Genomic DNA, 26,389 nt, shown 5'->3' with positions numbered 1-26,389 from the left:
TCATATAGAGAAAAGTATAAGGAGAAAGACCTACCTTCCCCCAAAATGTATATGGTAAATACCTTTGTTTTATTTTATTTTTAAGATTTTATTTACTTATTCATGAGAGACACACAGAGAGAGGCAGAGACACAGGCAGAGGGAGAAGCAGGCTCATGCAGGGAGTCCAATGCGGGACTTGATCCCAGGACCCTTGGATCACTCCCTGAGCTGAAGGCAGATCCTCAACTGCTGAGCCACCCAGGCGTCCCTATGGTAAATACCTTTAGAGTTGATGGGCAGAGAACTCCATTCTGGGTGCATCCCACAATTATTTCCTTTATTGTCTCCTACAGCCCATTCAACAAATCTGTATTATGTGTGTACCGTGAGCTACTTGCCGTGGTGGCCCTAGGTGCATAGTGGTTTAGAAAAGCAAAATTGAAGGCAAGCCAGCCCTGGGCTTAGCCAGCAAGTTAAGTGAACTAATAGGAGACAGGAGGGAAGAAATGTTACAAATCTGTTGAACACTTGGCAAGATTTCATTCATTTAACAAATAATTATCAAGCAACTCTGATATGCTTGCCTTTCTAAGCATGTAGTAGAAGAGAGACCAGCAAACAGGTGGTCAGAAGACACTGTGAACTGCCCATTGTATATAGCCTGGTATAGCTAGCATGGATTTTGGACTTTGATCCAAAATCAAACCTTGCAGTACAAGTATGGATAAGCCAGGAGAATGTGGTACCTTTTGGGATCTCGAAGTAGCCCCATAAGATGGAGAGCTGTTTGGTTTATGTTTATGTTTTTCACTTGAACTTGTTTCATTGATTCCAGGGTTTCTACAGTGTATCTTTAGATATGTTTTTCTTAACATTTTATTTATTTATTTGAGAGAGAGCACACGAAAGAGCATGAATGAGGATGAGAGGGAGAAGGAGGTACTCCACAAGCAGAGAGCCTGACATGAGGCTCCATCCCAGGACCTGAGCCGAAGGCAGACGCTTAACCGACCAAGCCACCCAAGTCCCTTTTTGGGTGTTTTAAAGTAAAAAGTGTACCTTTGAGTATCTTTTAGGCAAAAATTAGCTCATTTGGTAATATGTTTCATTAGTGTTTCTACCATCACCATTCTCCACCCATTCTGACCACATCTGGGTTAGTCACTCTAGGAGCTATAGAAATTGTTACATAAACTAAATATTTTTGAAGCTTTTAAACCAAAAGGAAGAAGAGTAAATGGTTGTCAATGACTTTTATCCTGAGTGAATATTATTCCTTGGGTGCTCTGAGCCAAGATACACAACTTCTCTGTCTTCACTTGTTCATCTGGAAAATGGGGCTAAAAAAGTTAGTTCTTTCCTTTAGAGAAGTTACAAGAATAACTCCTGACATATGGGAAAACATACATATCCTTTTATAGTAAAGACTTTGGAATAATCCTTCCCAGGTCATGTGGCATCACTGTCACACCAGTGGGGCACCACTTCTTGATGAGATCAAAGCACATTACTGTCTTTGTCAATTCTAGTCTGTTTGAGGCAAGAAGCATGGTGACCTCACGTGGGTGGGAAAATGTGCATTCCAGAGACAGCTCAAGCTCAGTGTACAGATAAGATGATAGGCAGGGGGATAAAAGGGTGAAGTGAGGATTCGAAGGTGGGTTGATAGGCTTCCCAACCCTCATTCCAGGGTATAGATTTTTTTTTTCATTAGAACATATGAATTTTTTAAAATGTTTATTTGTTGTCCAGATTATTCCAGAAAGGCAGAAAATCTGTGTTCGAGGTGCTGGTGATTCTTCCTGCACTCTCTCTAGATGTATGACGTATCCAGACAGCCCACTCAGGGCTGGGGGTGCCAGGACATCCAGGGTAGGGGGGAGATGAAGATTAGCATGGGGACCCTGCTGTAATTTAGCATGGGGTTTGCAGGCAGGGACAAGCCTCATGAATTCCATGAACTGTCATACCCAGTTGCTAACCTCAGCTGGTCCCCTGGAGGTGGCAAGTGACAGGACCACATGTGGCCACAGAGAGCAGTGCTGGGGTGTGGGTCTCTGCATTCCTAGGGTCACGTAGAATCATATATTAAAAATCCTTAAAAAGATGATGTCATCTCCTTTTTGAGATCATCTCCTGTTCTTTGTGCTCCCATTTGTCTGCTCTTGCTGCCAGCCCTTCACTGTGACACTGTACCTGACCTTCTGTTCCTTGGTGCCTCCCAGGAAGGGAGTGTGGGCAAAGGAAAGAGGAAAAGGCCTAGCTATTGTGTGTCAAGGACCGAGCGCCAGTGATTGCAGTTCAGGCCAAAAATGAGGAAGTTATTAAATGCCACAAAGGTTTTATGAAACCTCAGGATTGGTCTTTGTTTCCCCCTAGCAGACAACATCACGATTTAGAGGGGAGCCTAGAACGGAAAAGAAAGCTTGCTATCAGAATGAATTATACCAGTGGGTGGTCTTGGGTGTGCTCTTTACATCCATGTAATCTTTACATTCACACATCGGATGGTGAGATATCATGAACCTACTTTCTGCCCCTGTTGAAGCTAGAGGGCTTGGTCCCTCTGAGGGTTTATAGGAGTCATCCCAATTGGGGACCACATGATGAAATCTGCAAAAGGCTTTGGCATGTTAACTCTGTGGCCAGAGCTTTTCTTGCTATTATTTCCAGCACAGATTAGGTCTTTTTAGTTGTGTCTATTTTGTGTAACATCTTAGCAGAAAGAAGCTCTACTATCATTTACTGCAGTAAAATGATAATGAGAATAATTAAGTATATACCACGTGAAGGCAGTATGCTAGACAGTTAATAGACATTATCTAGAAACCTTACAAGCAACTTTGGAAGATAGGCATGATAATATTGGCTAATTTGCTGAACGCTGAATATGTGCCAGGCTCTATTCCAGGTGCTTCATCTGAATTGGTTTAAGCTTCTCAATAGCTCCCTGAAAAATGGTGTTCTTTTACACCCATTTCAGAGATAAGAGGACTGGGGCACCGGGAGGACAGAGTCACAGACTAGTCAGCAGGAAGAGCCAGGACTCCAGTGCAGGGGTGCTGGCTTCAGAGCCAGGCTGTGCCCTCTTACTTGTACAGAACAATGCAGAGCCTGAGGCTCAGAGGGCATTTGCCCAATGTCTTTCAGTTCATGAATGACAGAACCTCAGCCACGCCTCCAGACGTGGCTCCAGCTCAGGCTTACACTGACTACATTCAAAGCCAGGCATCCTAAATTTGATGAGCAAAGTAATGTACAGAAAGGGGGATGATGGTGCTTAGCTGTGGAAGCATAACTAAGAAATGGAAATTCCCTGGTCATCTCCCTCCAGGTCCTGAAATAAAAGAAATGAATGGCCATTTGATAATCCCACCGCTTCTCCCCTGAGGCTCAGGCGGAGGAGAAATAGCACACATTTGCATCTTCTCCAGATTCTTGCTCATGGGATGTGTGTGGGGGTGCAGGTTCTCAGAGTCTCAGAAAGGTTCTCAAAGACAGACACCAAAAACACACCACTGGTACACAGCAAAGTGAAACAATGAACAAATCTGCTTTAGAGGCTTATGCAGGCGACTGTCTGATCAAGAGGAGGCCTTAAAGTTGTGCATTTGGAAATTCGGGAGCTGAGAGTCTCCTAAGGAGAAGAAATGCAGCTGTTGTCGTAGCAGAACACATTGGCTGCACAAGGCTTAAAATTTTTCTCTGACTGCCTGGGAGTATGGAGGAAAAGTGTTAAGGGAATGGTGTTTGTGACTGGGGGTGGGGGGACGGATTTAAATGGACACATAAAAAGGCTTGCCTCCAGCACAGTGGAATCTAGACAATCTGAAATAGCTTGGGCTCAAGAGTTGGCACATTATTCTGAGCTGCCACCTGCTGAACAGAGGAGGGCTGCTCCACTTGGGGGTTATTCTTCTTAAAATGAAATTGAGAAGGGACACAAGTAGGGACTGCGTTTCAGAGAACCACTGTGTCTGACACTTGCTTCAGTGAGTCCAGTCTCTCACATATTTACCAATGGAGGCTGAATTATAAGGGGGAGTTCATCTTCATTATCATGTCTCTTTCTTCCCCCTTGGTTGGGAAACCTGGTATTCTGAGATCGAGAAGTACACTATATTGCTTCACAGAAACATAGATAGGAAAGGATGAAGACCCTCAGTAGCAGATTTGCCTTCTTTTGGGCAGAGCACTTTAGTGGGAGCAGGCTGACAACTCTGCACTTAGCTCTATCGCTTTGCTCTAACTCCATGGTTAATTTTCATGCATTTTTCTTGATTCCTTTGTGCCCCCTTCCCACGAACACCATCATGCTCAGCTTCCCATTTTCCTATTTTTGCCAGAGATGCATGTGGAGACCTGGGCCCTGCAGGTACGGACACATCTGACTCCTGCCCAGAGGACCTCGCCTCTGACCCCCAGCATAGGAAAGCAGCATGGTTAGGAGGAGTTAAGCTTCGGCCGAAGAACAGGTAAGAGGCACAGAGGTCTGTGCCGAGCAGTTCAGAAGAGGGACGTGACTGCTGGAAAAGGCAACTGGGGGCAAGGCTGGCCAAGATACAGTCTAGTGAGTGAGGTCCGGAGGGGCTGAATAGGGAGGTCTGCTAGAAGCTCAGACTACACTCATGACAGTTTTCATACTAGGCTCTGAAAATCCCTAAAGTTCCTGGGAGGTCCTGTGGGGCTCCCACAAATCATTTGGTTCAGGTATCTTTTTATTTTTTATTTATTTAAATATTTTATTTATTTGACAGAATCAGAGAACACAAGCAGGGGGGATGATAGAGAGGGAGAAGCAGGCCCCCCAAGGAGCAGGAAGCCCGACATGACACGGGGCTCTATCCCAGGACCCTGGGATCATGACCTGAGCCGAAGGCAGGCACTTAACTGCTTGAGCCACCCAGGCACCCCTCAGATATCTTTTTATTTATTTTTTAATTTTTTTAAAGATTTTATTTATTCATGAGAGACACACAGAGAGAGGCAGAGACACAGGCAGAGGGAGAAGCAGGCTCCTTGTGGAGAGCCTGATGTGGGACTAGATCCCGGGACTCCAGGATCACGCCGTGGGCCGAAGGCAGGCGCTAAACCGCTGAGCCACCCAGGGATCCCCTCAGATATCTTTTTAAAAAGACATCCACAACTGTTTTTAAAACTATAATTAAAAACACTCGAAGTCATATACCCAACCAACGTCTTAAACACTCTGGAAATGACTATTGTGTCAAATTATACAGCAAGATTAATTCATCTTTGAACTGATAATCATTTAAAACTTTTCTTGTCATCTGTTAATTGAGGAATGTCCTGAGATAATATTATGAAGTTAGCCCAGTCAACATTTGCAGCTACGTACCTATGCTTTCTCTCAGCTACTGTGTGCTTGGAGACATGCCAGGCCTTTGCTTTCCTCATCAAGCCCCCATGCCGGGCCTTTGAGGTCACTAGTATTCAACTAGGAGGTGGTGGGTTCAAATTCAGTTTGAGCTAGCAGATGTCTTGACAGTCAGCATAATGACGTACTTTATAGTAAAACTGTGGGAATTTCACCGAGGCTAAGATACTCAAAGCACTTAGTACAGAGCCTGCCCAGAGGGAGCAAGAACCAAATGTCAGGACAGTGAGGTAATGTCAGGTGGAATGGTGACGATGTTGTGGTTTTCGTTCCGTGCATGACCACGTAAGTCTGTGCGCCAGCATGAAAGGCAGTGTAATATACAGAGCAGGATGGGGTCCGTGGAATCAGACCACCTAGAACTCATGTTGCAGTTTTGCCACTTCTGTGTAACCTCAGGTGTGGTATTCAAACTCCTAGTTTCCAATCTGTAAGACAAGTTTAATAACGAATCACAGGGTTGCTGAAAGTGCTGAAAGACTGAATACTCATAAAGTACATGAGGCAGTGCCTAGCACATCACAAACACTGAACAAGTGTTGATTATGGTTGTTCTCAATTATCCTGATTTCAGTTTGCAGGCTCTTTCTCATAGACAGGTTGACTTGCATTATAAGGAAGTAAACACTGTAGATTTGGATTTACATAGCTATTCCTGTTTATGGATATGCAACTATACGTTAAAGTATTTGTTGTTTTACATAATAAAAACAACACTTGTATCTGGTGTCTACATTAATGTTATCTGTAAGATTTCATCTGAACAAAAGATCCAAAAGAAGTTTGAAGATACCAAGAGAGGACAGGTTAGATTGGCAGAGGGCTCTGGCTACAAAGCAGCTAGCTGGCAAAGCCTGTTCCAGGGACAGCCTGAAGCAGCAGAGCCCTCAGGACTATGCCCTTCAGCCTCCTTGGGTCATCACAGTGTAGAGAGCCAGAGTCTTCTACTTAGCAAGACTCCACAGGGCTGTGTAGCCAATGTACTCAAGACCGGAAAGTTGTAGTTATGAAGTTACTACAGTTGCCAGGGAGGAAAATGATCAGCAAAGAATAATGATCAGAAAATGAACCAGGCAAAGCAGTGAGGGGACAAGAGATGAAATGAGATTTGAGATGAATTTGGGAGGCAGATTGATAACAAAGATGGGAGAAGGGAGGAGAAAGATTAAAGGGGGTGTGACTTCAGAGTTGCTGTCAGTGGGGCACTTGGGGATAACTATGGTACCATGAGCCAGGGTGATAAGGGCAAGAAGAGCAGAGATGGAGTGAACATGCCTACTTGAGCACTGGAATCACACAGACTTGAGTCTGAACTTGAAACGAAAGATTTTATAAAGCAATCTTTAACAATTGGATAAAACAAATGAACCTAATTGTGTATCTAGATGGTGTTCTATCCATGAAGAAACTGTCTTTAAAACAAGCTGGGGAAAAAAAAAAAAAAACAAGCTGGGGTTGCCCTCACCAGCATGGTCAAAGCTGGCCAACGGTGCTATGTGTGAAGGGAGACTAGAAGGGAGTATACAGCAAGCAATTGCCTTTTTTAAAAGTCATGACTTATATGTTACATAGTTGCATGCATTGTTTCCACTCCTATCCCTGTAACTCGGTATACTCTAGGAATTTTTCCTGTGTCTTGTCTCCACAATTATATTTGTTGTAAGCCCCTACAACAATCTGCTTCCTCTTTTCTAGAGGAAGAGCTCTCTGCACCCCAAGTGTCATTGATGTAAGGACTGACCTTGGAAATTGGAGTGGTTCTCATCCAATTATACTCTGATCCTAAATCCTGCCCATTTTGGTTTTTACTTTTTATTTTGAAATAATTGTAGACTCATAAGAAAGTTGCAAAAATAGTACAAAGATTTCCGCTACATCTATCACCTAGCTCTCCCCAAAGCTAACATCTTTTATGTCCATAGTCCAAATATCAAAACTATGAAATTGGCATTAGTAAAATGCTATTAACTACAGACTCTAAGGCTTATAAACTGTAGACTTTATTTAGATTTTATCATTTTTCCCCCTATGAATGTCCCTTTTTTGTTCTAGGATGCCATGTTGTATTTGTCATGTTTCCTTAGTTTCCTCTAATCTGTGATATTTCCTCAGGATTTCCAGGTCTTTTCTGACCTTGACACACTGGAAGATTATGCGCCAGTTATTTTGTAGGATGCTTTCTATTTGGATTTGTTTGATGTTGTTTCATGGTTAGATTGACATTATACATTTTTGGCAAGAATACCACTGAAGCGATGCATCCCTCTTAGCACGTCCTATCAGGGACTACATGTCAGCATGTTTTATTCCTAATGATATCAACCTTGATTATTTGGTTGACATGAAGTCTGCCAGATTTCTCTACTGTATAGTTGTCTCTTTGTAATTGATAAATATCTTGGAGGAGATTACTTTGAGGCTATGTAAATATCCTTGTTTCTCCTCAAACTTTCTCCATTGGTGGGTACATTCCCTGCAACATTTATTACTATAATATTCTAAGATGAGTTTATATTTTCTTCATTCCTTCTACATTTATTAATTGGAATTTTTCTGTAAGGAAGAGCTGTCTCTTTTCCCTCTTATTTTAACTGTTTATATCCACAAGGACTCTTGCACATTTATTTTATTCTGTGGGTTGTAATCCAGTGCTACTGTTATTTTATCACTTACATTATTCTAGTTTTGGTCATTGGAAGCTCTTTCAGGCTGGGTCTGGTCTAAATCCTGTCTTGAATTTTGGAAAGGGATGAGGTGCTGATGTCTTATGCAGAAATGATGTGTTTACCAGCTTCTTAGGAGTCTTCCAAGTATTGAGCTGGGAGGTTAGTAGTCAGAGTTGAGCAGGTCTCATTTGTGACAGGTCACAGATTTTGGAATTCAAAAGTGCTACCGCATAAGCCAAGTGTAATGGGTCATAGTTATAGATAGTTCCTTTTTTTGTGGAGAAAATAGCCAGGAAGGATTTTTTTCATTTATGTATGAGTAAAATGAAAGAGTAAAAGCAAGAAACTCCATCTTCCCCAGGTATAGACAGGGACCAGCCAAGAAACCAGGTTTAGGAAGAGAAACTCTTGGTGGCCCACAGATCTGAACCCATCCTTCCCTTCCTGCTTAGACCCCTGAATGCTCTCTTACCCTAAATTGTCAGTAGGAATCCTGTGATCTCACTTATCTTAATAGAAACATCTCCATAAGATTTGCCAAGCCTTAGGCCAGGGTAGTTCAGTGAGTTGGTAAAGGAAACAAAATGTTTCAGCTTAAAACTCAGGATTTCCTGAGCTAGTGCTTTCCCCTGTAAACGTCTCATCCCTTCCCCCACCAGTTACCACCATCATTACAATGACTATCTCATCTACTTAAGCATTTACAGCATGGTGGTCTATGCTGTGTAAAGTAAATCTAAACAAATCCATAATAGAACCTCAGGTTTTGACCCCTAGTTCATTCTCAGTTGAGCAGTGAGGATAGTTCACCTGGCACTTTGCACTTCCCTTGGCAGTGAGTTTTGTCCTGGTGACACTAAGTCAGTGGAAGACCTCCTAAGGTTTAGTAGATGTTGATTTGGACCTCTGCTTCAGTAGCCTTCCAAACTGTGGGAAGTTTAAAGCAGTTAACACAGTTTTGCAGACAGTGGCATTTTTGCATGTGGAGGAGGGTGCGGGTTTGGCAGAGATCATTCAAGGAAACTTCCTGATTCCAGTTTGATGCACTTTATCAGCAGATGGTTTTCCTTGTTTTCCTCCTCCTCCTGCCCACAAAATGGAATTCTAGCATTTCTAAGCTGCGTGCTATTGTCTCAGATGCTAGTTCTTCTCAGGAAAAGTTACCAAGGGTTACCTTTTCCCCTCTGATTTGGCAGGAATTGGGTTTTAATTGGCCAATTTGCAGAGGTGCCTGGGAATGAAAGTCCCACCCAGCTGCACGCTTGGAGAGTTGAGTTCAGGGCGGTTCTCCCTGACGGGAAGCACAGGGGATTGTTGGGAGCGGAGAGAGCAGTAGTAGGGCAAAATGGCTTTTTATCCCACCCCTGAATATGACGTGCAGTTGGCCAGAGGGTTGTTTTCTAGGATGCTTCTGTTTGCCACCAGGTAAGTCCACTACTATTGTGGGGAAAAAACTTCAGCATTTTCATTGCGGGATTCTCTACTGTGAAGCCTTTCACAGCTGTCTTTTTGATGTTGTACTATAGCTGTTTATAAAGCAAAATAACCACAGGTTAAGTTTAAGCCTGTTTCTCTAAATTGTCATAGAAAATTCTTGTTATTTGGGCACCCATTTAATTCAGTACTGTTAATATTTCTGCATGGGAATTTTCAATCATTCTCTCTCCTCTGTATACAGTCACCATAATTCTTATGATATGCATATTTGGAGTGGCTTTTTATCTCATTCAGATTAACAATTGCTTTGTGTGAACTCCTTGGTTTTGCTTCCCCATTTCCCTGGGGGAATTCCACAGTAACTATTCCTATTTCTCAAAAGGAATGGCCATCCATGTACTAACAGCCAAGTTCTTCTCTATTCTCATTGCCAGCATTTGTTTGAAGAGAAGGAACCTGTGAATACATTCTCAATTCTAAAGACAAGGTGTGGTCTTCTTATTGAACTTTGAATTTACATGAAAAGAAGGGTTTATTGAGATTGCTGGTTGTATATTATGGAACTGAAGGTATAAATACTTGACTATCTTTTCCCTATTCACAATAATTTGAATCAGTTTTTATTCTTATATCATCTTGATTCAGAGTTTTCGTTCAGAGCTATGCTTAATGCCAGTGCTTGCGTCTAGGGATAGTATAACTTAAAAGAACATATGGCACGGAAAGAATAGGTGGGTGCGTCAGTCATAGGTGGGTGCGTCACTCATGGTAACGTTCTAGATCTCAGGGTGATTTGAATATTTATTACTGGAGGAATTCATCATTATTATACTATGTAAAAGGTAAAAAAGAAAATACAAACTGCTTATATTATAAAACACACAGAGAGGAGGGATCACAGGGCTGGTTTTTCAAGTTTAATTTGGCATCCTTTCATTTGAAAGTTAATAAAGGAGAAGCATTCTTCGGAGTTGTATTATTTTCTCTTTGACCAGTGTCAGGTTATGTGTGGGTGATGGTGGTGGTTAAACTGCTGTAAAATTTATTATGAAAATATTGATAGGGAGATGCTGAGAAGCTGGAGCCAGTGTCCTTAAAGTTCTCAGCTTCTGTCTTCTTTTCATTCATGTTTCTATAATATGTAAAAGCTTTCTTAGTGAACAATCCCTTTCTGATATGATTTAAAGATATAGATTCTTCTTTTGACCACTGTTGAAGGTTTTTTCTCTAAAATGAATTCTTTCTGTCCCTTGCTTTGTTTTCTTGTTCCTTCAGTTGCTTGTTTGTGGCCTCTTTCTCTACATGACAAGAGTGAACTAGGAGTGATTTGATGCAACACATCAAACCTACCCCAAAAGAGAATTCAGTTTCTTTGGTGTTGGAGGTTTAGGGGCCATCCATTTGTTTTTGTTTAATGGAATGGTGGTTGGAAAAAATGTAACTTCTAAAAGGTAAGGCTTTTGCCTCACAAACTAAACCAAACCAGGAGTGCCTGGGTGGCTCAGCGCTTGAGTGTGTCTGCCTTCGGCTCAGGGCATTGAGTCCCACATCAGGCTCCCTGCAAAGAGCCTGCTTCTTCCTCTATGTCTCTGCCCCTCTCTCTGTGTCTCTCATGAATAAATAAATAAAATCTTAAAAAAAAAAAAAAAACCTTTCTTCACTTGTTTTGGCAAATTCGATTTATGCTCTGGCATTGTATAAAAATTAATTAGCTTAATTTTGAAATATCTTGGTTGGTATTTGGACTCCTTTAAAGTCTCAAAGGACAATCTTGTGTGGGTTTATACCTAAAGGAGGAGGAGGGTTTCCAGCTACAGTCATAGGATACCCATCCCCCCCTGCCCCTCAGCCCTGCAGCCCGTTGGGTGGAGGGGAAGAGCCATGCAAACCTTTTCATTATGCCCTGATGAACTGCTTCTGATTTATCCACAGGAGTCCTCCGGCAGAGCCCCCACGCAGCTTCTTCTTAAAAGGGGGCAGTAATTCAAGTGCACATAATATTTCTAGTTCCCTGCAACTATCTAACCCTCTCTGAAATCCCCAAGAATATGTTTGTGGGTGTCTGTGTGTGGAAGATAAAAACAAACCAGCATAAAAGTGATTTCTCTTATCTGAGCTCCAGCAACATATTCTATGGCACAGAGAAGTGGAGAATAAAATTCTAAAATCATAATATCGGCTCTTTGAAGAAATTGGTAAAATCCAGTGCCTCCTTCCTTTTCCAACAAGTAAGATATCCAAATTGCAAACTGAGATTTGAGAAGACTAAGTTATTGATAATTAGAACTTAGGCTATTTTTTGTCATTGAATTTTTAAAGTCTATAAAAGACAAAATGAATGCTCTTAAGGATCAGAGATGTTATGGTGTTTGCGTCAACTTCTGCCATGATTTATATGCAAACATTGAAGTGTGGGAAGGAGAGTTGACTATTCTGAGTCCTCAGAGTTGAGAGGAAGGTAGAAAGAGAGGGATATTGAGAAAAAGACATTACAACACCATCACCCATTGGTGACTAAGTGAAAAGCACCCACCCCCATTGCTGGTCCCTCTACTTTACGATAATAGTTTTCTTTGGTCATCAATAAAATTTAAATCTTTCTTAAAATGTGTCAGAATAGAGAGTGGGGAAGAGATAAACAAGTAGTAAAAGCGTGTTTGGACAAGGTGTGAGGAATGGGGTAAAGCATCTAACTAGAAAAGGTTTTTCATCTTTTATGCAAATTTTAGATGTTAGAGGCTTTTGTCCATCTGTTAGCACACTTCACTCTTACTTGTGATTCAGTTGTTAAAGCCAAAAGTCCCCAGGGCATATTATCAGGATGTGACATTTAAAAAGAACTTCTCTTTCCAGAAAGGACTGTGTTGCTATGGAGTTATATTATCTAATGCATACTTTTCTACCCACTGAACCACTTGTTTATGACACAGATGTTAGTGAGACAATTATAAAAGCTGTAGAAAATTTTGCTTGGATTTTTCTGTAAATGCAAAAAAATCTGAAATACAGCCTTGAAGAGCCCTATAGTCCTAGAAACTAGAGGCTAGGAATGCTTTTAAGGTGGGGAGGGTCTCAAGGATTTCTCAAAAACAGTGTCTTCGCCGCAGTGTATTAATGCACAATTACCACCTTGTTTTTTTTGAAGATCATAGGCTTTTTCGACTCTAAGAATTTTTAGAGCTTTTCTGTGTCCTCTGAACATGTAGAAAACATATTTCAATAAAGGGTAATTTTTATTGCAGAGAGTTCCATCTGGATCTATAGAATGAAACAAATGTTATGAGTACAGTTCAGTGTAGCTTGGCTGGGTCATAGTTTTCAATTGCTAAATATTTTTGCCATCAGTATTTGAAGCTTATCATTGTCCTGTAGACAGGAAATGCCTAAATAGGCACTGTAGTTCAGATCATCTGTTCTACCATACTAAAGATATAATCTCCCCCCACCTCCACCAAAAATTACTTGTACAGTGACATTTAATTGTTTGCATTGAGTTTGCTCCCTCTTTAAAGATTTATTTATTTATTTATTCATGACAGAGAGAGAGAGAGAGAGAGAGACTCAGGCAGAGGGAGAAGCAGGCTCCATGCAGGAAGCCCAACATGGGACTCGATCTGGGGTCTCCAGGATCACAACCTGGGCTGAAGGCGGCACTAAACTGCTGGGCCACCGGGGCTGCCCTGCTTCCTCTTTAAAGTATGAAAGGGGCAATTTAGCATTAACTGTCAAAACTGCAAGTGCCAATTTTGAGTTAACAATTCTACTTCGGGGAATTTCTGCCCTGATATGTCAGCATAGATAGAAAACAGTGTATGGGCATGGTTATTCACTAAAGCATTATTTGTAATAGCAAAAGACTGGAAATCAAAAAGTATCTACAAAAAGGGTCTTGTTAAATAAATAGGGTATATTCACACAAGGGAATATGAGGCAGCTAAAAGGAAAACAAGGCACAAGGAAGCTCTAAGTACTGAAGAGAAATGGAGGGCAGAGGCTGGAAAACATGGAGTAAGCAATCTCAATGACTTTGATCTTTCAACTATATGATTACCTATCCAAAAGAGTACTTAAATAATAGGAAAATATAAAGATTTGATTAATTTTGGTGATGAATACATGGGTGTTCCTTATATTAATTTGAATTCATTTATATATGATTGAAGTACTTTATAATTTTAAAAATAGATGAGGAAAAATAGGGGGGAAATAGCAGAGACACACAAAAAGAACTTTAGGAAGCATATGTTTCCCTGGGCCAAGCATATAATGCTCAGTGAGTATATCAGGAAGACCCTTAACCCACATCCATAACATCTTAATTCAAATAGACCTAATTTACAGAATATATTATGTAGCAGGTGATATATTGGGGTTATGGGGGATGGTTAAGACCAGAACCTTGTTAAGTTGGACTTGGTCATCTATTAAAACATATTGTGCTCTAAACTGATGATGGATGGGCAGGTAGGTGGGTTAGTGAGTGGATTAGAAAATATGATGTTTTATGTGGTAGTGCTGGTAGTCTGCTTTGTATTCTACACATACCTGTGTAGGGCAGAATCATCTAAGAAGGACATCATGTCACTTGCTAGTTCCAGTTTCATCAGCCGACCCATCCCACACAGTTGAGCTTCCTTGTTTGTGGTTAGGAATGCAACAAAAGGGCTTTGTTTGAATTACACCCACAAGCAAAACTTGGGTTTACTCAAATTTTAAAATTAAATCGTCTTTTGGCTCTTATGGATAGGCTCATGATGTAATGCCCTTTAGGAAAGTATTTCCCTATCTTCTTAAAGATCAAAGTGATCCCGAAATATGAAAGCATGCTGTGCTCTTTAGGAAGGTTTATTAAATTATTTGCATCACTGAAAAAGTCAGCAAACAGCTATTTGACTTTTTTGGTTATCTCAAGATACAATGTAATATATTTTTAAAATGAGAGGCTAATTTTGAGAAACTGTGCTTTTTAATAGGTAATACATGTGCATGGTACACAATTCATAAGTTATAGAAGGAAATACAGTGAAAAATAAGTTTTCCTCCTCAGAGGCAGTCATTGTTTCTAATTTCAGTCCAGAATATTGTTTCCATGAATAAACACATAAGGGCTTATGTATATTTTTCCCTTCCACACTGCAGCATACTGTACTCACAGTGCTACACCTTACTGTCATCCTCTAACCATATACTTTGGAGATCTTTACATGCTAATATGTATAGAGCTACTCCATTCTCTTAATGACCATAAATGTATTCTATTGTATGTGTTGTACTGCAACGATTTAACTACCCTGCTACTGATGAGCATTTAGCTCTTTTTTTCAATCTTTTTATAGATATGTTATTTGAAAATTATTTCTAGATGTTGCCAAACTGTTCTTTCTCAGGTTGTGCTGATATATATTCCCCCTAACAAAATGTGAGATTTGGTGGGCTACATTTAATTTTTTTTAAAGATTTTATTTATTTATTCATGAGAGACACAGAGAGAGAGAGGCAGAGACACAGCAGAAGGAGAAACAGGCTCTTCGCATGGAGCCTGATGCAGGACTCTCCTGGAATCATGCCCTGAGCCAAAGGCAGATGCTCAACCGCTGAGCCACCAGGTACCTCAGTGGGCTAGATTTAGATCCTCTTTTTCATTGTTCTTTTCCCTCATTTTGTCACTTATCTGTCCATGTGGAAGAATCATATATCATATATCATATATCATATATCATATATATATATATATCTTATATATATATATCTTATATTATATATAAGATATATATCTTATCTCTGAAGCCTTTTCCCAACACGTGTCTTTGTTTTTTTCTTTTAGGACCTTTTGATTGTTTCAAGATTTCTCTGTTCTTTATGTTTGAGGCCTGTGAGGAGACTTGACACTCCACCCTAGAACAGATAGTTACTTCTAACTTGGGGAGAAAAAAGCTCCCCAGTTTGGGCTTCCTATCTTGGCATTGCAAGTCTTGGACACTTATTTTATCTTTACTGGAGGAATTAACTTCATTTGGTCTCCCTACCTGGATGTAAGCTCCTTAAGGGCAGGACCATATCTTAGTCATTAATTCTTTTAAATATCTCTCATCAAATTTCAACTCTTCTAGTCCTCACTGTTATGTTCCTTAAACCCCAACCTTCCACATCAACCCCTCACTTTTCCCTCTTCTGGCATCATAATGAAAATAGAGGACATTGGGTATGAAGTCTCTCCAATTTTCCTCCCACCCTGCTCTCTTTCATGCTTAGGAGCATCAACATCTTACTTCCTTCTTTTTTGTAAATTGTTTTTTAAGATTTTATTTATTTATTCATAAGGAATACACAGAGAGGAGAGAGAGAGAGAGAGAGAGAGAGAGAGAGGCAGAGACACAGGCAGAGGGAGAAGCGGACTTCATGCAGGGAGCCTGACGTGGGGGATCACACCCTGGGCTGCAGGCAGTGCTAAACCGCGGAGCCACCGGGGCTGCCCCTTCCTTCCTTCTTTCTTATTTCAGTGGAACTGGCTTTACTGCCACATAAATAAAGTCATACTCCCCGCATGCGCTCTAAAATGCCATCCTTTCCTACTTCGTCATGAGTCCTGAGGAGTGTCATTCTCTTTGTCCCATATCCTGAAGTTGCCTGTCTCACATACACTTGCTCAAACTTCTGTTTAAAACAAAACAGCAAGAACAAAACCTTTCCCTCCCTGATCTCCTCCAGACTTGTGGCTACCACCCTCTTTCTCCCCTTTAGAGCCAAGTTTTTGAAAGAATGATCTGCCCTTGCCATTCCCATTTTATCTCTCATTCACCTCTTACTTCACCATAGTCAGGCTTCTGCCCCTGCAGTTCCACGGCAAAGACTTTACTAGTTGTCAAAACCACTGCACATGCCTTCACCCTCCTCAGACTGCCTTCTCTGTAGCAGTTGGAATGGTTGAAGTTCCACCTCCTTATTCTCTCCCCTAGGAACCTGTGGAACTCTTGTACTCTTTTATATTCTCCTATGTCTCTGGAAGCTTTTCCTTAGGCTTTTGCTTTGGCTTCCTCTCCCCTAAATTGTAATGATTCTCTAAGACCCATTGTTAAACTACATCCTTTGTCTCCCTGTGCACTCTCCCTAAGCAACTTGCCTTTTCTCTAAGGCCATGTGCCTTATCACTCCTAATTTCTTTCTTTCTTTTTTTTTTTTTTTAAAGATTTTATTTATTCATTCATGAGGCACAGAGAGAGAGAGAGGCAGAGACAGAGAGAGGGAGAAGCAGGCTCCATGCAGGGAGTCCGATGTGGGACTCGATCCCGGGACTCCAGGATCACGCCTCCAGACGAAGGCAGGCGCTAAACCGCTGAGCCACCCAGGGATCCCCCACTCCTAATTTCTAAATGTAACCCAGACTTCAGTCCTCTAGACCCTCTGCCTCCATTGAAAACCCTACAGGGACTCCATAGCAGGGTTCCATCCCAGGACCCTGGGATCATGACTCAAGCCAAAGGCAGGTGCTTAACCGACTGAGCCATCCAGTTGTCCCCTAATGGTTCTTTATAGAAGTTAATTTAATTATCATTCTAGCTCAAGCTGGGAACAAACACCGTCCTTCCTCCATGGCTATCCTCCCTTCTACACCACATACATCCAAGTAGTTGCCAGCTGAGCATTCTTTTTTGGTTCACTGCCCATCATCTTAGTGCCAGGCCCTCTTATTCTCTCTTACCCTGGCCTCCAATCTCGTCTCTCTCAAATTTATTCTCCTTGTTATTGGCAATATCTTACTGATACCCATATTTGAACATGCCCCTCCCTGGCTAAGGTTTTTTGGTGGCTTCCTGTGGATACTTTCCAAACCCTTTAGTGAAGTTTGTTAAGAACGAGCCCCTCCTACCTCTTCACCTTCATCTTTATCATCTGTTCTTCCCCTTACTCATCATCTCTTTCCCAGTTTGAGTTGTTTCACCATGTGCTTGCACATTTCCTTGTATTTATCCTACTATTTCTTCTAGCTGGATGGCCTTCCCTTCCTTTTCTCAACCTCTTCCATCTAGAAAATCTTTCATGATTTAGGTAAAAGTGAAGCTTTTTTGACCTAAGCCCATAGTGTTATGAGTCCCTCCTCTGCATTCATCAAGCATCTTGTGATAAAGTAGATAAAGGTCTGTATTATGAACCCATCTCATAGTTAACTTGCCTGTCCTCTATATTGTGAATTACCTGGGTCTAATGCTACTTTGTAGTTCTTTGTATCCCGGGTGCTAGCTGGGATATAGAAAGAAAGTCTCCCAGGATGTCCCCTGAAAGAATGGGAAAGAAACTGAGGAAAGGTCTGGATAGGTTACATTTTTTAAAAAAGCTTTGCTGTTGTCTTTATTTTTTTTAATTTTTATTTATTTATGATAGTCACAGAGAGAGAGAGGGAGAGGCAGAGACATAGGCAGAGGAGAAGCAGGCTCCATGCACCGGGAGCCCGACGTGGGATTCGATCCCGGGTCTCCAGGATTGCGCCCTGGGCCAAAGGCAGGCGCTAAACCGCTGCGCCACCCAGGGATCCCTGCTGTTGTCTTTAAAGCACAAAGAAAAAAATGTCTTCACTTACAACAGCTCCAGTTGTCTCCACGGTTCTATGCATAGCCTCTTGTGCACTTGAGAGTCTGATCCAGAACTCTCAGGAAGATGTCTGATCCTTCATGAAGGTAGTGTACCAATGGATATGTGAGGCTCAGGGAGCTATACTGAGCTTTGGGGCACCTCCCCTCTTCTTTCCTGGGAGATTTCAGACTAGAGAGCTTCTCTGGAACCCCTGAAATTATCAGTGAACAGTAGCTCATGCCTCATTTGCTGGCTAGAAGAGGGATATTTCTGTGGAGCCTGTGGAATTTATCAGGCCTGTCCATTTCTCTTGAGTGGGAAGGATTTGTCAGCTCCCAGTCTTTCTAGGTAGACATGGTCAGATACGGTTGGTGGTCGAAGCTGCTGAAGAGTCATCCCCAGCATTACCACCCTCAGGTGTCAGGCTGAGTTCGCCCTTCGGCTGCACCCATTGACTTCTCAAAGCCAGGCCCTGGTCACAGGGCTAGCTAGCTAGCATTCTACTTCTGATAGGGGTCCTGCCAACAACTCTCACTGAGGTCACCAGAATGCGAGACAGGAAGAGGACAGTTTATTCTTTCTCCTTATGAATTTTGGACCCATTTTGATCATTTGGACCTGTATGAAGTGTCTCCAAGTGCCTCATACTAAAGAGACTTCATATTTTTTCATCAAGCTCTGTATGGTTACTCAGCAGCATCTGTGGAGTATCTGAAGTGTTCTGGGTAACCGGGTTTGAATCCTGGCTGTGGGACTTACGGCTATGTGGTTTGGGCCAGCTTCTAAGGAGCTTAGGGCACCAGAAAGGATTTCTAATCACTGAGCAAAACTGGAAGATCAAGCAGGAATCTCAGCAAGGAACTGGGGCTCAAGGGAGGTGGCCTGGCTTCAAGGAACTGGGCAAGGAACCTACTTTCTGTGGGGCTGCACGTCCAAGGTTACAGTGAGGCTAGCAGCAAGAATGCCAAACTGTGAAGACACTGAGCCATTGAGACACTGGGGCTCCCTGATGTCCCTTCTGAGAAGAGGGCAGGTTCAACTTTGGACCAGTGCTGCACCCAGAGATATGGTTCACCTGGGACCTGTTATGGGGATTAGAGAAGCATGGAGCAAGAAGCCAGACATATTGTAATATTTTGCCTTCCACTGTTCGTCTCTTGAGTTTGCACCCTACTTCATCTCTTTCGCCCAAGGCTGTGCTACTACTTGCTTGCTTGCTTTCCTAGCTTCCAGGTGGGCAAGGTCTATTCCATCTTGGCCTGGGTATGCCTCCCTGACTAGATGTTATAGCCACTGCCCTGGCAGTTCCCTGCTTTTTCACTGTGGCCAGGGTCCTTCAGGCTGTGAGCACAGTAATTCTCTGCTCTAATTACCTACTCTCAGTACCTTATTGGGATCCTCAGAGGTGGGTGACTCATCACCATCAATAGTTCCTGCCCATTTCACTCATCTCCAGCATTCACTCCCAGCTTCTGTCTCCCCTTTCTTGTCCTGCATTGTAGATCTCTCTGATGGGCTTTCTCCCTGCTCTTTAGTCTTCACCAATTCTTAATAGTGAATAACTGAAGATAATCATACTTAACATTTATTGAGCTCTACTATGTGCCAGGTATATTAGCTCATTTTTAATCTTACAAAAACCCTACCAATAGGTTCTATGATAATCTGCCTTTTTTAAATGAGGAAGCTCAGAATGGTTAAGAAACTTACCACCGGGCAGCCCAGGTAGTTCAGAGGTTTGGTGCAGCCTTCAGCTCGGGTCGTGATCCTGGAGTCCCAGGATCGAGTCCCACATTGGGCTCCCTGCATGGAGCCTGCTTCTCCCTCTGCCTGTGTCTCTGCCTCTCTCTGTCTCTGTCTCTGTCTCTCTCTCTGTCTCTCATGAATAAATAAATAAAATCTTTTTTTAAAATTTTTTTAATTTTTTTTTAATTTTTTTTATTTATTTATGATAGTCACACAGAAAGAGAGAGAGAGGCAGAGACACAGGCAGAGGGAGAAGCAGGCTCCATGCACCGGGAGCCTGATGTGGGATTCGATCCCGGGTCTCCAGGATCGCGCCCCGGGCCAAAGGCAGGCGCCAAACCGCTGCGCCACCCAGGGATCCCCAAAATCTTTTTTTTTTTTTTAAGAAACTTACCACCAGTTTAGCTTTTGGATTTTAGGGATCAGGATTAGAACCCAGGTTTTTCTGATAGCAGAGCTGAAAACCTGCAGCTACATTTCAGCTACTTTCTATCCCAGCATTTTATCAAGAGAAATTTCAATTTTTGTCATTTTCCTTGGCTGCTGTAGCAATATAGACATTAGTCTGAATGACTAAATGTTCCTTCATTTCAATAAGCATTTACTGCCAGCTAAAAATCCTTTGGGACTATATCCCTTGCTTCACACAAGATCATTTTCCTATCACCACAACCTGTCTTCAGAAAAAATATGTGTATTTTGGGGGAAGGATTCTCTCTCTCTTGGCATGTTTTCCATACTCTCTTACAGATTTTTAGAGTTGCTTCAGATTAAAATGAGGTTAATACACTCTCTTTGCTTAATGTCTTTACTTCTCCTCCCTAAGCCTTTGTTCATATAAAAAATAATTTACACGGGGTCATACAGCAAGTTAATAAAGTCTGGGTGAGAACCCATGTCTGACACCTGGGCTAGTATTATTCTGATATACTTATTTTCAAAATTTTACTAGTATCAGAGGAATGAGTTTTTATTGATATAACATAAGCTAATACTTTTTTTCATAGAAAAGAAATAGGTGGATGTCCTTATAGCTTTATTGTTAGTGTATCCAGTGTATCCTGCTTCTCATACACGTTTTTAAACTGCAGAAAATTTCCCCTACAGTCCTAGCGTGCAGAAGTTTTTAGCATGAAATTCCTGATGGCTCGCCTCACTTTTTTTGCCAGAAATAAGGCACAGTCACTCCCTCCTGACTCAAACCATCTATAGTAGTGTAGTTCTTCTTACCAAACTTATTCTTCAGTATTGCAGTTGAAGGACACCCACTTTTTCCCTTTGGCTCTGTCAACTCTTTTTGTTATAAGGGCAGGATATTTAAGAGTTGAAGTCAGTGACTTGCAAATTGAAAAACTATTTTCTAGAGCATCTTGCTGTTTATACCATGTAGTGTAGAGCAGCATTAACACTGAGGTAACTGCTAATTTTTATGTAGTTCTTACCAGGAAATTAAAAGAATGTAATTTATCCAGCATCAGGATATGACAGAGGACTTCAAAATCCCCAGAAAGCTTTTTACCATATATCCACACAAAGTCTCTTGGAGGGAGGGAGGAATTATTGCTCCCATTTTTATATATGGATAAGCAGAGGCAACTCTGGCATAAAATGTCAATATGTAGGGAATCTAGCTGAAGGATAGGTGAGGATTTTTCCCCCATTGGTAAAGACTACTGTATAAGTTTAAGGTGTGCAATGTAATTTTTGGTTATATTTATAAATTGCAAAATGATTCCCTCCATAGTATTAGCTTCTACACCTCCATCCTGTCACATAGTTACAGTTTCTTTTTTGCAGTGAGAACATTTAAGATCTACTCTCTTAGCAACTGTATCAAGTATATAATACAGTATTATTAGTTAAAATCACCATGCTATACATTAGATCCCCAGTCCTGTAAATCTTATAACTGAAGTTTGTACTCTTTGACCACATCTCCCACTCCCCAGCCCCTGGCTACTAACACTCTACTCTGTTATTCTGAGTTTGTCTTTTTTAGATTCCACATAGCAGTGAGATCATATATTTATCTTTCTCTGTCTGCCTGAGTTCACTTAGCATTATGCCCTCAAGGTTCATCCAGGTTGTTGCAAATGGCACGATCTCCTTTGTCATAGCTGAATAATGTTCCTGTGTGTGTGTGTGTGTGTGTGTGTGTGTGTGTGTGTGTGTACACCACATCTTCCTTGGTTATTTATCAGTTGATAGACATTTAGGCTGTTTCCATATCTTGGCTCTTGTAAGTAATGCTACAGTAAATGTGGGAGTGCAGATATATCTATGAGATACTGATTTCAGTTTCTTTGGATATACACCAGAAGTGAGGTTGCTGGATCATATGGTTGTTCTATTTTTAATTTTTAAAAGAAAGCTCTATACTATATTCCATAGTGACTGTACCAGTTTGCATTTTTATGTAAGTCTGAAATTATATCAAAATGAAAATAAAATAAAAATATTAATAAAGCAGAGAACAGCAATGGTTAGTAAGAGAAATAAGTGGTAAGCTACTTTCCATTATTTATTATTTTTGACCTCTAAGGATATAGCAGTCTCTGCTTTTAAATCTATAAATCACATCAGTGAAGAAATTCAGCTGAGAATGCTCCTAATGTTGAGAGGTCCCTCTCCTGTATCTCCCCAGGCGCAGTGACCCTGCAGGCCGACTTCACTCTTGGCATTTAACCAAATTTGAGGAAAACCAACCAGATGTCAGCATGATGCAAATAACTCCGGGCACGATTGGCAGTCCTTGGCCCCAGAGATACCATTCTAGGTAAGTGACCCCAGCTGAGACTCAGGGCTTTTCTTCTTTTAGAGGTCTTGTTCCCGGAAAGGAACATTTTCTTCTGTTTTAAAAATGTTTTCTTACACTCACCCCGAGTATTAAACCTCTCTACCCATCACCTTCCTCTTGAAACACCAAATATATACGTTACCTTCGTATCCTGGGCTGGCACAGACTGGCACAGAGGGAGACCATCTGAGTTAATTGCAGGATCTGTCCATTCTCAGACATTTCTCAATTACACATTGTAACACTATTAGAAAAACTGACAAACTTTTTCCCTCAGTGCTTAATGTCCTTCTTAGCCAAATAGGTATCTGCTTTTTACTGAATGATTTTACTCCTGTATTTGAACTGCCCACTTGTTTTATCCTTCTGTTAAGGCCAGTTATCCAACTTAACTCCAACCCAAACAATTAATACACTTAGGGCTGCTCAGTGTGCACATGATCTCATGTGATACTCCACACCTTCATCTCTGCCTGTAAAACAGACACATATTCTTTTTTTTTTAAGAATTTATTTATTCATGAGAGACACAGAGAGAGGTAGAGACACAGGCAGAGGGAGAAGCAGGCTCCTTGAAAGAAGCACAATGCGGGGCTCCAGGACCACGCCCTGGGCCAAAGGCAGGCACTAAACTACTGAGCCACCCAGGGATCCCCAACAGACACATATTCTTAATCTCATTTACAGAACAGGAAATTGAAGGTTGGAGAAATAATTTGTCCAAGGTCAAACAACTGATCAGGACCTAAGTCCAGACTCAAACTCAAGCCAGGGGTCACAGCCATTGCATATAACTAACTACTAGTTATACTTCCTCTGCTTTTCTAGTCGTCGTATCAGTCAGGGTTCATTCAGGCAGGGCCTCCACCAGTGTCATGGGAGAAGGGATTTACTGTAGTAATCAGACCTGACACAGTTGAGGGGGACTGGGGAGAAGGAAGCCAAATTTGACCACCACACACATGAAAATACTCATTCAGGAATCTCCTATATTTACTACAAATTCAGAATCCATGGAAATTACGATTCATCTTCTGGTGCCAGGGAGTTACTCTGTTGCTTCAGAGTTTTTGAAAGTGCCTACATAAGGGTAATGGCAGGGAAGGGAAGGTCAAGAGAATATGGGCCCTACATGCAAATGAGATGCAAGTACTGTTGGGTCAAATGGGAGAGGGGTATGACTTCTGGAAGGATTACTTAACAGATGGTGGCTCCACATTTGGCAAGGCCAGGACTCAGAATCCTTAACACTCATGTCTGCTCAAATCAAGGGCCAATTCCTAGACTTCTCACTGATGGCCATGGTTCTCAGCACATCAAGATAGGCTTCAGGCCACAGAAAAGAATCTCCTGGTGACCCTCTTTGTTATAGACACTCTCTCCCTTGCCTGTGTCCCTTCTAATAACCCTGAATTTATTCTTGCCTCTCAGCAGGGCGCCACCTGCACCAGGCTCAGCACTTTTACTCTCTGGGCCTTTGGAAGGTTAGATGTAGAGAAGAAAAGAAACTTGTTGGAAAGTACTTGGGCTTTTAAGTCAAACCTAGGTTTAAATCCCAGCTTCACCACCTACTAGATGAGCTTAAGCAAAACATTTAACCTCTTTGATCTTGTTTTTCTTGTCTGTAAAGTGAAATTAATAATATGTATCCCACTGGACCATAGTGAAGACTAAGTAAAACATGTAAAACATTTAGTGCAGTCCCTGGAATATAATAGGCACTCAATAATTATGACAATTACAATAATTAGGCTGAAGACTTATCAGAGGCACAGTGAAACCTGATCATCAGTTTCAAGGTGAATGGGCACCAGCCAGCGCGCACATACAATGCAATTGTGTATTAGTAGAGTGCTCCTAAACAATGCGGCTCCATGGAGCCTCCCAACACCTAACCACAGGAGTCCCTAAATCTGGTCATGCTGTAACCTAAAAAGCATGGGCAGAAGTTAAGACTACTGCAATCAGTGCTCAGAAGAGCTGCACCCAGGAACTTGGTGACTTCCAAGAGAGTTCACTACTGGAGGACAATTGGAGCTGGCATCAGAAGTGCAGTACTCTGAAGGCTGTGTTTCTGCACTTCCCATTTTCTCCATCCTCTCCCAACCTCCAGAGGGGCTGAGGCAGGTGATCCATCCCAGTGCCTTCTAAATGCAAGCTTCAGGACAGATCCGCCTGACCATCTGCACCAAGGGATGTAGGGAGTACAAGGAGAAAAGCAAGCTCACATTACCTGCAGGGCTACAGACCTGAGTATTTTCTTCCCTGGCACAGGTCACCCTGTGGTCTGTTCGGTCCACGCTGCAGGCTTGTAGCTCTGGCAGATGACTTCACCCCAACTCTGTGCTGCTCAGAGGGCCTGACTAGGCGGCTGTCAGTGGAGAAGCGCTTCAGGCACATTTCTGAGGAGCACAGTGGCATCTAGTGGTCTGATATGCCAAACCAGGTGATTGGCATCCCTCTGACAGCCTTCCTTTAGTTCTAGAAACCCAATCTCTGTCCTGAGTTTTTGGATCTGTTTCTCATTAAGAAGCATGAGAATCAGGGAGCTTGAGGAAGCGGGAAGCACAGGACAAGTGATTTTAACTGCCTGCAAGCTGGTTTAGATAAGACTTTCACTGAACCTATATTTTAGCTGGCTCCTGTCAGGCCCGGCTCCCGGTCTTTATGCGGTCCTACAGAACTCTTACAAAACGGTCCTCAGTATAAAGTATTTCAGGGGCAGCCCAGGTGGCTCAGCGGTTTAGCGCCTGCCTTCGGCCCAGGGCCTGATCCTGGAGTCCCAGGATCGAGTCCCACATCGGGCTCCCTGCATGGAGCCTGCTATGTGTCTGTGTCTCTGCACCTCTCTCTCTCTCTCTCTCTCTCTCTCTCTCTCTCTCTCTCTCTGTGTCTCTCATGAATAAATAAATAAAATCTTAAAAAAAAATAAAGTATTTCAGAAGAGATTTAGGAAAGTCATGTAATCCAGCCCCCTCAGAGGAGGCTGAAATAACAGTATCAAAATGCTAAAGAACCAGTACAACATCTCAGATGATTTCTAGTTCCTGGGGGTATAATGCTGAACAAGACATAAAAAGCCCCCGCCCTATAATATTTGTTTACCAAGGTCTGTTCCATGGATAATAATCCATTAGTATCATTCTCAATGGGGAAGCACTGGGAGCCTTTCCCCTAAGATCAGGAACAAGACAGGGATGTCCACTCTCACCACTGCTATTCAACATAGTACTGGAAGTCCTCGCCTCAGCAATCAGACAACAAAAAGACATTAAAGGCATTCAAATTGGCAAAGAAGAAGTCAAACTCTCCCTCTTCGCCGATGACATGATACTCTACATAGAAAACCCAAAAGCCTCCACCCCAAGATTGCTAGAACTCATACAGCAGGATACAAAATCAATGCCCAGAAATCAATGGCATTTCTATACACTAACAATGGGACTGAAGAAAGAGAAATTAAGGAGTCAATCCCATTTACAATTGCACCCAAAAGCATAAGATACCTAGGAATAAACCTAACCAAAGAGGTAAAGGATCTATACCCTAAAAACTATAGAACACTTCTGAAAGAAATTGAGGAAGACACAAAGAGATGGAAAAATATTGCATGCTCATGGATTGGAAGAATTAATATTGTGAAAATGTCAATGTTACCCAGGGCAATTTACTCATTTAATGCAATCCCTCTCAAAATACCATGGACTTTCTTCAGAGAGTTACAACAAATCATCTTAAGATTTGTGTGGATTCAGAAAAGACCTTGAATAGCCAGGGGAATATTAAAAAAGAAAA

At 41.9% G+C, this 26,389-nt stretch overlaps 1 protein-coding gene across 1 annotated transcript in view; it reads left to right on the top strand.

Annotated features, from left to right (window-relative positions):
• Window positions 1-26,389, top strand: part of SHROOM3 (shroom family member 3) — a 166,627-nt gene that overhangs the window by 101,109 nt on the left and 39,129 nt on the right. The window contains exons 3-4 of the mRNA XM_072745539.1: window positions 4,329-4,457; window positions 22,442-22,573. Of these exons, the coding sequence (XP_072601640.1) occupies window positions 4,329-4,457; window positions 22,442-22,573 (261 nt within the window). The remainder of the gene's footprint in view (window positions 1-4,328; window positions 4,458-22,441; window positions 22,574-26,389) is intronic.

The sequence above is a fragment of the Vulpes vulpes genome, unplaced genomic scaffold, assembly GCF_048418805.1.
Source record: "Vulpes vulpes isolate BD-2025 unplaced genomic scaffold, VulVul3 u000000899, whole genome shotgun sequence".
Taxonomy (NCBI): Eukaryota; Metazoa; Chordata; class Mammalia; order Carnivora; family Canidae; genus Vulpes; species Vulpes vulpes.
This window is presented reverse-complemented; position numbering and strand designations above follow the sequence as displayed.